The sequence below is a fragment of the Leptidea sinapis genome, chromosome 16 (assembly GCF_905404315.1).
Source record: "Leptidea sinapis chromosome 16, ilLepSina1.1, whole genome shotgun sequence".
In the NCBI taxonomy this organism is placed as follows: Eukaryota; Metazoa; Arthropoda; class Insecta; order Lepidoptera; family Pieridae; genus Leptidea; species Leptidea sinapis.
Window position 1 is genome coordinate 3209942 of NC_066280.1, and position 12225 is coordinate 3222166.

Here is a 12225-nt window from a genome sequence, read left to right on the forward strand (position 1 = left end):
TTTTTTTTTATACGGTGAACCTTAAATGACTGGACTACAGAAGCATCTGATAGTTGCCGTAATAAAAAATATTTAGTTGGAGCTGAGCGGAAACCAATCCATAACCTAAGCATATTACATGGATTCTCATTTTATTTAAATAAAACATAGATTAGTAATTGAATTTTATTTCATGTTACAACAATTACGACGATAAGATTTAGCTAGAGTTAAACGTTGTTTATTTAGGTCCTGAATGATTGGGTCGACATTTACATAACGTTTTCTGCCATTAAATTTATATACATACTAGCTGACCCGGCAAACGTTATTTTGCCATATAAATTGTATTGATCTTGTGCTTGCTAGTTGATAAGAGATGGCGCTAGTTGTATTCATTAGTAACAATCACACTTCTTAAAAGAAAAATATAAATATTTTGTATAATTCACACTATAGTTTTATAAATTATAGCCTATTTGTTATTCTGGTATGTAAGCTATATTATTGTATAGTTTCATCAAAATCTATTCGGTGGATTTTGCGTTAAAGAAGCTCAAACATACATCCAGACATACAAACTTTCACATTTGTAATATTAGTAGGATTTAATCTAATTTTTCCAATAAATTGTCCAATTGTTTTGTGGGCGTGTAATGTTTTTAGACTACCATTATATTATTAATTAAGGTAGCTATGTTTTTGTCGTTTTAAATAGTCTAGGAAATGAAATATTGTCATGTCCTGTGTATTTAATATTTTGAAAGGCAATAGGATTATATGATGTTAAACTTCACGTACACGTACATAAATGTTACATACATTTTTTTTTATGAATGGAATCAAAATAATTGGTCCAGTAGTGTTTTAATAAATTTTGTTCTGGTATTCCATGTAATATTTTTCAATTTATTTAATTTATCTACTGATAATATTTACTATTTTACTAAATAGTGTAGAAAGTTTTGGTTGACGTTATGTTTCAGCTCCGAGGTTTTATATGGAAGAGAAGGGTAATCCAGCGATGTTCACTAGATCATGCAGGCTTGAAGGCGGGTAGCATACTGGCCAAATTATTTTTGTCTATATCAACTGGAATAACCTCGAATAAATTTCATTTTTTTATGGAGGACAAACGAGCATACGGGTTTCCTGATGGAATCAGATCACCACAGGACATACTCTCTTGTAACACCAGAGGAACCACAGGAGCGTTGTCAGCCTAAAAAGGTGAACGCGCTTTTTTGAAGGTACCATGTCGTATCGTCGTGGAAATATCACACAAGGAAGCTGATCCCACAACTTGGTTTAACGTGAAAAAAGGTCCTTAAAAACCGCACTGTGGAGGAACACCACAGATCCATATGGTGGGGATGATAAATTGATTACGTTATTTGCAGCGTATTGTGCGAAGGCGGAATTCGGTGGCAGGAAACAGGTAAATCTGGTGAATCATCAAACAGGTCTTTGGAACACTCCCTATAATAACTATAAGTCGTTTTATTTTTTTGCTTTGAAAGTGTCTTCCTTCAGGAACTTCCTAGTGTAAAAATAAGTTCTGATGATAAGGAGTTTTTGAGTGATTGAGTGATTTAAGTCTTCAAAAGGTATAGTGTTCCAAAATATTGTAGTTTTGGTCCTTTCAATAAAAATTAAGCAATGGAAAGAAGGTATCATTTGGTGAGTAACGATAAAGACCGCAGGAACTTTTTAAGCCTTTCACGTGAGGTAACAAAATAGTTGAGTGATACCAACTAAAATTAAAGGGAAGGAAAATAGTATCGCAGTACAAGTAAAGAAATATATAGATATAGAAAGAAGTACAACATTACAGCACTGACTGATCATAATATAAGCAGCATTAGGTATTAAAAGCGTGGCCGGTGGGCATAACTTTCTACTGAAAAGTAAGTTTACTATAGAAAAATACTTTTACACATAACCATTTCACGAGCTGGGTTAAACTTTATGTGCTCGATTAAAACTAAGCACCTTTCGCGAAATTTAGTACAATCCACTTTTCTATTGAAATTTCTTGCATATGTACTGGCTGTGTATTATTAAGTAGTTTTACTCTTCTTGAAACCTATTTATCATAACATGTATAGTTGATGTCTAAACGAAATATATGCCCGCGTATTGATAATATTGTGGCAAATTTAACAAAATGGTTCTTTGATAAGAACGAATGGTTATCCAATTAGAAAAATTAAGATTCTATTTTGATTGCTCTAATATAATTTTACCAGTTTTAAGCATTTTTCGTAAATATCATTGTACAATTAATATTGAACATTTTGTTTGTATATAGAATATAAAATTCAATGGGCTATCTTCCTTACTTACGGCCGTTCCCAATATTCAGTCTTTCTCCGGTTGTTGCCTAATTGAGATAAAAATTATAACTTTCATTGACTTTTCTGTCCCAATAAACTTATCGACGGTAACTCACCTTATCCGTACACCCTGTCTGTCAATGGGAAGACTTATAGCTTACCAGCGATAGAAGTTTATATGGAAATTGCAATTCACGCGTTCTATCAACAGTCTCTAATACATTATATACTAGCTGACCCGTCAGACATTGATCTGTATATAATAAATAAAATACTGATTTTAATGAACTTGTGAATAATATTTCATAATATTAAGAATTATTTCGTAAGATAATATGCTCTCTGTTGTTATAATGAAATTGTTTCACAGCAGATCTTTCAAACCATGCAGCAATAAATTCTCTCATAAAAATTATGTCCATACAAAACACATATTGGAAATAAAAATAATTTAAGGTCTCAAATCGAAATAAAAATATCTTATCTCTCAAGTTGGACTAAGCTGAACTCCATGAAGTAATTAAACCCCATTGAAATCCATCCAGTCGTCGCTCGCGACACAATGCGCGTGCACATGTGTGGCTAAAGCTAAGTTCATATGGCCGCGCGGCACCGCGCGCCGACGCGCGATGTGAGAGTTCACATGACAGGGTATATACGAGCGCCAGTCTGGCATTAACATTGATATACAATGGACGTGGAGGAGGCAATTTGCTTGTGGATTTTATATAGAAGACTGAGACGTCGCAGAAGACGACAAAGGCGATACTGGGTGCATCCAATATTAAGTGACAGACTTTCTTCAAGCCTGTTTGTCACCTTATACCCTAAGTTGAGGTTACATGAAGAAATTTTTTTTAATTATTTCCGTATGTCAGTTGCAACCTTTGATTTTTTATACGATTTCATTGAAAATGATTTAAAATCCAGTGAAAATGCTGTAAGATATTGCATATCACCAAAAGAAAAACTCATTGTAACATTGCGGTAAGTTAACTGTTTATTAATCATAATCACAGTAAAAATTATAAAAAATAAGAAATTATGAGCGAGGCTTCTTGGCAAATTAACTTTTAGTTTAATTGAACAGATCTAATTCTTGAGAATCTTCGTATGACGGGTCACAAGTAACATCACCCGGGGGTGATGTTGCTTGCGATGAACTTGTGGGAGGTGAAGTGTATGAACTAGTTGTATAGCCATATTGTGTTGATTCTCTATCAGAGTACTGCATTGGGTTGCTATATTGAGAACTTTGAAATGAAGCATGATAGTTTCTGGGTGGTCGTTGTGAGCTATATGAAGTAGACGGGTAGTTAAAATCTTCAAGTGGCTGTGCTCGTGTAGCTTGGTATCGTTCTAATAAATTATAAATTTCAATTTTCAGTTTTAAACGCCGGTTTTCAGGAACTTTTTTTATTTCCCTAACCAATGAAAGACAAAATAATTTATCTTCATCGTCATCTTTCTTTTCTGCTGCATTATTATTTCGAGTATTTATGCTTTGTTGTAAAAGATTTGCAAAATGTTCATCGGCAGGGTGAAGTTTGAATTTTTTCCGGGGCACATTTTCTGTTGAAGCTTGAACGCCGCTGCTGTTAACTGCACTATCCAAATCAGGATTCTCTGTAACTTCCGCAACATCAAGGCTGTTGTCAGTTTTTCGTTTCTGGACAACTTGTTTAAGAAATGACAATCTTTGGAAATACGAAAATGAAGATGGTGTTGATGCTGAGGAACCAGACTTCAAATGTTTTGTTTTCTTAAGTTCTTTTACATAGGCATCTCGTAAATTTTTCCATTTTTTTTGCAAAATCGATCCTAGAAAGTAAATAATTAATTATTAGTTTTCATTGCAAAACTATTGAAAAATGTTGTACGATACGGGTGCATAAAGAGTCCTTATGACCTACTCGTACTTTATGCAAATTGTACTTTGTGCACTTTAGGCTCACGTGCCACACTGTAAACACTCGCTATGAATGTGTTTTCTTTGTAGCACTTATTCAGTAAAGATTTCCTTAAAAGAAATAGACATAGACATAGAATTAGGAATAGGAATAGGAGTAGGAATAGGAGTAAGTAGGGGTAGGAATAGGTATGGGAATAGGAATTTGACGAGGAATAGGAGTAGGAATAGAAATGGAATATTTATCGTGGCACGTGAGCATATGCACTTTATGCTCGCGTGCCACACTGTAAACACTCGCTATGCTTGTGTTTTCACTGTAGCACTTATTCGGTAAAGATCTACTTTATGCACGTGTATCTTAAATAACTATTATGTTACAGGTACCTAGCAACTGGTTCTTCATTTGCAGAGTTACAATATGGTTATAAAATTGGCAAGTCTACGATATCGGGTATAATTAAGCAAGTGTGCCAAGTTTTTTGGAGAAATTTAAAAACTTTGGTCATGAGTCCACCAACAAAAGAAATCTGGACACAAATATCTATACAATTTGAAAATAAAGCATATTTTCCAAATTGTGTTGGAGCGTTGGACGGCAAACACGTTCGTTTAATACAGCCACCAGAATCAGGATCAATGTATTACAATTATAAACACTTTTTCTCATTAGTTTTAATGGCTTTATGTGATGCTAACTATTGCTTCATATGGATAGACGTTGGAGCTTACGGAAAAGACAGTGATTCGGGTGTTTTCAAGGAAACGTCATTATTCAAAAAACTCTCAGAAAATTCGTTGAACTTACCAGAGCCTAGATCTATCACAAATAATGAGAGCGATGCATTTAAACTACCATACGTAATTGTAGCTGACGAGGCTTTCGCTATGACTAAAAATTTGATGAGACCCTATGGTGGTAAAATGTTGTCAAAAGAAAAAAAAATATTTAACTACCGCCTTTCTTTAGCACGAAGGTATGTCGAATGTACATTTGGCATAATGTGTAACAAGTGGCGTATCTTACACCGGCCAATAGACGTGAAGATAGATTTTGCTGTTGATATCGTCAAAGCTATTTGTGTTTTACATAACTTGGTAAGGATGAGAGATGGTATAAATCAGGATGATATGATCAATCCAGCGCCATTACCTAATGTGAATCCAACTAACAGTGGACGAGCAATCCATGAAGTAGATAATATTCGAACTAAATTCACAAATTATTTTGTTACTGAAGGTAAATTAGATTGGCAAGATAAAATGGTGTAATAGGTGATGATTTTATAAAACTTATTTTAAATAAATAAAACTAATTAAAAAACAACTTACCCAAATTTTTCTTTTTTTCTTCGGAATCATCATTTTTGCAAAAAATTAAAACTAGTTCTTCCCAAGACCTTCTTTTTAATATTTTATTTGAATAATCCTTAGAGTTAAGATTCCAAATCGCATCTCTTTTTTCGATTTCGTCGATAAGCAAATCGATAGGCACAATGTCATCTTCGGTACTCATTGCATCGATCTATGTGTCTTTCCGTCTCAAGGCGCGCGGATCAACTGAACAGGTCGATACAGGTTTGAAATACTTGGGCCGCGCGGCAGCGCGCGGTTCTAGATCTTGCGCGCGGGTCAGAGCGCGCCGCGCGTTGGCGTGCGGTACCGCGCGGTAATGTAGACGATAATTATCGTTTATATTGATCTTGTGCCGCGCGGTTCGTAGTTCCGCGCGGTACCGCGCGGCCATATGAACTTAGCCTAACGGGTTATAATTGTTTCGCAGTGATTAAGTAATTATTGGTTATTACGTAACTCCGCGTGAATTATGACGGACCAAGTGGTTATTATTATTAACGAATTTTTGGCATTTTGTCAGAATAAAATAGACATTATGGACGAGCTGAGCATTGTACAAATATGCGCCTCTAATTTTACTGACGAAGAAGTAGAATCAGGTAAAAACAATCTTTTCAACGCTCTTGCTGGTGAGGGACTTAAACTCATCCAACGGAAGGGTGAAGACAAGCGGAAAAAAAACATCCGTGACGTCCTCAAGGTGTTTCACGAGATCAAGCCCGAGTTGCAGCCTACCTACGTCGCGAAAGACCTTAATCGACTCCCACCTGTGTCATTTGATCACGTGGATGTGACACGACTATTGAAGGATATTCTTATTCTAAAGACAGAACTACAACACCTACGTAATGATTCAATCTCTAAACTAGAGATGGATAATTTGAAGACGAGTATTGTTACAGAAGTATGTTCTCGCATCGGGCCGTCTTCCGACACGCGAAATGTACCTGTACGATCGCGCAATAAGGTCGAGAATGCCGGAACGAAGCTACTGAACACTGATAAGACCCGTGCAATACTTACCTCACCCCTGCCGAGGCGCAAGCGCTCGGACTCACTGGACACGGTTGTATCGCCACCGTCTTATCGCGATATTGCAAATCGAACATCGATACAACGTATAAATGTCGACCCTATGCGTACGGGCTGCAAAGCTGTGAATGAACATGATGACGACGGATTCACAGTTTTTGTGAATAACAGAAAAAAGCGGCAGCTACGTAACAACAACAGATGTGGCACTGCAACGGATCCTAGCAAATTAAAAGTAGCACAGTTACCCGAAGCTATCTATTTGTCGAGATTGGAGACTACGTGTACTGTTGAGGACGTCAAGGAGCACATAGAATCGAAGGGAGCACAAGCTATTGACGTTCTGATCTTACCACAGAGGAAAGAATTGGATTTTAGGTCCTTCAAGATTATTGTTGCGAAACAGAATCTGGACACATTTTTAAGCACGGAGTTCTGGCCTGCAGACTTGGTTTTTAGAAAGTTTAGGGAACGTTTTTCTAACGTAATTAAAACTAATTAATATGAATAATACACCCATCACGATAAAAATGATTACGTTTAATTGTAAGAATATCAAGACGTCGATGCAACACATACGGGATTTGTGTGGAGAAACGGATCTAGTCGCCCTACAGGAGACCTGGCTCTTGCCACATGACCTTGGAATGTTGGATACCATTGATAAAGATTTTAGTTGCATGGCTAGGTCCTCGGTAGACCTCTCTGCGGGGGTCCTGAGGGGCCGGCCCTACGGCGGACTCGCGCTGCTCTGGAGAAAGTCCAAGTTTCCTAATGTTTCTATTGTGAACTGCTCTAGTGATAGGATGATAGCTATTCGAGTGGTCAATGGCGCACAGTCATTTATGGTATTTAGTGTGTACTTACCAACTGATAAGCAAGACAACGTTCCCGAATTTACAGATTGTTTGGCGCAGATGAGTGCCATCATTGAGGAAAACGACATTCCACTAGTTTATATTTTAGGTGATTATAATGCCCACCCTAGTGCCAAGTTTGGATATCAATTATTGACTTTTTGTGATGAGCAAGAACTTTTATGTGCGGACATTGACGTGTTAGGTATATACTCAGACACACATACATTTGTCAGTGACGCGCACGGTTCTCGTAGGTGGTTGGACCATTGCGTGACGACTCGGGCGGCGCGTGACACTATTGTGTCTGTCAGTGTTATGTACGGTGTGTACACATCAGACCACCTACCACTGTGCGTGGAGTGTAAGATTGATCCCTGTTTTAGTATAAAATCAGTCGAGAGCCGGGCACTGCCCGCTAATAATTATAAGATACGTTGGGGGAATAGAAATGTTAGTCAAATAGATAGTTATTACGAATATTGTAAGTGTGAACTTGAGAGGGTGAGTATGAATGAATGTGTAAATTGTATAAATGAGTGTAGTAGTTGTGTAAGTAGCGATAGCGACGACTGTTTTAAAAGTATTGACGAATATTACGATAGGATTATTAACGTTTTACAAGTAGGTGCCGTAAAATGTTCAGATGTGCGCCCTATAAATAAAAATCGGAAGCCTGTAACCGGATGGAACCTCCATGTCAAGGAAAGTCATCAAGCGGCTCGGCTTGCTTATGAATGCTGGTTAGTGACTGGCAGGCCGTCCACGGGCGACATATATGAAAGGATGGTAGATAGTAGAAAGGTATTTAAAAATAAAGTGAAATGGTGTGTTCGTAATGAGGAAATGATTAAGATGGACATTTTGGCTATGTATAGAAGAGAAAAAAAATTCCCAAATTTTTGGAATGCAACAAAAAAATTGCAACACAAACATAGTCTACCTGTATCTGTGGATGGCTTGCAGAAGCCCAGAGAAATAGCAGAACTATTCGCCTCGAAGTTCAAAATTCACTCGATGCCAGCACAAAGCCCGGAGATGGTAACTTTCCCTGTTGTTCCTGCGAAACCTGTAGTACAGTTCACAGTCGACGATGTAGCCAAGGCAATTCGAGGAATGAAGCGGGGCAAGTCTCCAGGCCATGACGATCTTAGTATAGAGCACATTCTATATGCGGGTGAGGTCCTGTGGTCTAAGCTATGTGTGCTTTACAATTTATGTGTGAAGCATGCATACCTACCTAATCCTCTCATGAAAACAGTTGTTGTGCCAATCGTCAAGTGCAAAACAGGAGACTTGGGCTCGTCTAACAACTATAGGCCTATTTCTCTGGGCACCGTAGTGGGCAAGTTGTTTGAGCGGCTGTTGCAGCCCGAACTACTGCAGAAAGTGTGTATAGATGAGGCACAGTTTGGATTCCGTCCCGGCGTCTCAACAGACTCAGCCATCGTCAGCCTCAAGCACACAGTTGACTATTATGTGAGCCGTAACACGTCTGTTTATGCTTGCTTTCTGGATCTGAGCCGCGCTTTTGATCTAGTGAATTATGAAATCCTCTGGAGCAAATTGCGCGCCTCAGGTGTTCCTGAATCAGTGGTAGAGGTGATGAGATACTGGTACGGGGGACAAACAAATCATGTGAGGTGGGGCGACACGACCTCTGATGCCTATAGGTCAGAATGCGGGGTTCGTCAGGGTGGACTAACCTCTCCGGACCTTTTTAACGTGTACGTTAACGACCTGATAGGCGGGCTGAGGAGCACTGGAGTCGGCTGCCATATCGATGGTGTTTGCTTTAACAACCTGAGCTATGCGGACGATATGGTGCTCCTTAGCCCGTCGATCAAAGGACTCAGAAAGTTATTGTCAGTCTGTGAGAGTTATGCCAACTCTCACGGACTGAAGTACAATGTCACGAAGACGAAAATGCTTGTTTTCAAAGCGGAAAAGGGTCCGGAGAGAGTTCCCGAAGTGTATTTGAATGGAACAGAGGTTCGGGTTGTTGAGCAGTTCAAATACCTTGGACACATTGTCACTGACGATCGCAAGGACGATCTCGACATGGAGCGGGAAAGGCGGTCATTGTCGGTTCGGTGCAACATGCTCGCGCGCAGATTTGCTAAATGCAGTGATGAAGTGAAGGGCACTCTCTTCAGGGCATACTGCCAGTGTTTCTATACCTGCCAGTTATGGTACCGATACAAGAGGGCGTCCTTCAGCACCATAAGGGTGCAATATAATGATGCATATCGCATTCTTATGAAGTTACCGCGGTACTGCAGCGCGTCGGGCATGTTTGCCGAGGCGGGAATGCCCGATTTCTTTGCTGTCATCAGAGCTCGTATATCTTCCTTCTGGGAAAGATTGCGTAGCTCGTGTAACAGCATCCTCCAGGTGGTGGGCCAGGACCTGCGTAGTCCAATGATAGCCCATTGGCTCTCGACACATCGGGAAGCAAATAGAAAATAGCTTTGGACACAAAGCTGTTTTCTTTTTGCTTTTATCTGACTGAGATAAATAATTAATGAAAATAAATTTGTAATTGTCTTGTATTGTATACTATTTTATTTTTACGTATACTATTTGTATTGAATTTGTATACTATTTTATTTGTACGACTCAATATTGTGTATGGGATTTTATGCCTGCAATAAAGAATTATTATTATTATTATTATTATTATTATTATTACTTTAGGAGTCCAATGGAAACAAACATCAGGACACTGGATTTATATATATTAAGATAAACAAAATATTACAAAAAAAAACAATTCATTCAAAACAATGGGTGTAGCTAGCGACCAATTCGAAAGATACACAGACATTCATTAGCTTGTATATTTTGTCGGGTTTGTAAGTCTGACTTGCCAAACAAACAAAACATTTTCACGAATTTTTCTCTACACTCATGACAGTATTATTTATCTTAAATGATTGATGAGTTCATCTCACTACTTGCAATATATTTGACCAGATACAGGGCTAAATGCATTAGCATTTATGCTGACTCATCGTATATCATTCTGAGGAAAAATTTGTAGTGCCATGAGGAATTCAAATAATGTTTGAGTGTTATTTTTTATTTAAAAATATGGGCATTTTATGGCTAAAGTTATATTTGTGAATCTTACTCACATTATATTTTATATATCACCTCGTCGTCATCCGCGTGGACGATTTAAAACAGCAAAAATATATATTATATGTCTGCATATAACGTGACAATATGTTGCCTATTTGTACGTTGTCTCAATCTCTTGATAAAATTGCACAATTTGAATTAAATCTACTCAGTAGCCCGCCGCCGGACCGCACCATAGTATCGCGCACTCGGTTGGTCATTGTCATAACAGCTATTAAAATATTTGTCCGAATTATATAGCGTGTAAGTCATTGTTTATCTATTTTATATACCAGATGCGATAAATGTATTTATACATACATATATGTTACTACCAAATGTGCGTTAGAAATAAATTATCAATTTTTATTGTATTTATGGTTCACTATTTTAGCGATAATGGCTATAGAACGTCATTGTGGCTAACACATTAAATAAAATAGGTATAATATGCTATCGCGGGCTTTTTTGTGGGACTATTTAAGATAAACATTTCCATTACAAATTATATACGTGTAACTCCAACGGTTTTTGCAGCGCACGCCAGAATTGCTCGCAGATAGCATTTATACTTACTTGACACTTATCGTTATATTTTGGATAATTCACACAATATCTTTATGAATTAGCCTATGTGTTATTCTGGTGTGTAACCTATGTTATTGCATAGTTTTTTCAAAATAAATTCTGTACTAAAAAGTACGCAAAAGCGTGAAAGAAAAAGTAACAAACATACATCCATACATTCACAAGAAGCTTCGAGCTTATAATAATAGTAGTAATAAAATTATCATAAAATTTCTTAAGCAAACATCTTTTTACCATAGGTGTAAGAGACAGTTCTCTTTGCAGGAGATGCATGGAGGCAGAAGTAACGCCAGATTGCTCCAGGACGCCTCTGCAAAGGCTGCTATTTTTCTGGGATGGCCTGGGCTGGTTGCAGTAAGAAGCTGGCAGACACAATGGCCCAATCAAGAGACAAAGTGCGTCAACAGCCCAGTCAAATTCATAAGCTTGGACAGGAGACGACTGAGAGGTATCACGGGGTTCCTATCCGACCATTGCAAGCTGAACGGGCATCTAGCCAGAATGGCTCTCAGTGAATCAAACCTGTGCAGAATCTGCTGCGAAGCCGCTGAAGACCCCATACACATCCTTCTGGATTGCGATGCTATTGCCAGAATCAGGCTGGGGTGTCTTAAAACACCCTCACTCACAGCAGTAGACGTGCCCTGCCTGGAACCTCTGAGGATCCTATGCTTCTTATAAGGAAAAGGTCTAAAGAATACAATTTAAATCCCCGCATAGGTTCCCTTGTCAGTTTCCTCAATTTTTCCACAGCTCATTGTTTTTTAGACATAAGAAGTCGAGGGTAGGCGCGCTAGCGCAAGCAGGGGGCACCATAGATCCTAGGTTTTAAGTGCATCTAAATCCCCTGCTCGTAATAAAAAAATAGCCCAGTCAAACAAACTAAACTTTGAAAATGATATACATTAATTCTCATTTCTCTTAGATTGTGTCCATTTTTTGTTCTTTTATCTTCAAACAAATATCGGATTACTTTATTAATTTTATATCTCCGAGAAAGAGGATTAATCTTTGGAAATTGTAGTTGTTATTGAAATATTGGCTG

The 12225-nt window shown here is 38.0% G+C and overlaps 2 protein-coding genes across 2 annotated transcripts; one reads left to right on the forward strand and one right to left on the reverse strand.

Annotated features, from left to right (window-relative positions):
* Positions 1-2904: 2904 nt before the first annotated feature.
* On the forward strand, positions 2905-5551 carry LOC126968601 (uncharacterized). The gene is made up of 2 exons (XM_050813628.1): positions 2905-3302; positions 4608-5551. The coding sequence occupies exons 1-2, from the start codon at positions 3007-3009 to the stop codon at positions 5494-5496; spliced, it is 1185 nt and encodes a 394-aa protein (XP_050669585.1). The 5' UTR covers positions 2905-3006; the 3' UTR covers positions 5497-5551.
* Positions 3290-5966, reverse strand: LOC126968605 (uncharacterized). Its single transcript, XM_050813632.1, has 2 exons — positions 5557-5966; positions 3290-4136 (listed from the first exon to the last, which is right to left on the reverse strand). The coding sequence occupies exons 1-2, from the start codon at positions 5738-5740 to the stop codon at positions 3394-3396; spliced, it is 927 nt and encodes a 308-aa protein (XP_050669589.1). The 5' UTR covers positions 5741-5966; the 3' UTR covers positions 3290-3393.
* Positions 5967-12225: the final 6259 nt, after the last annotated feature.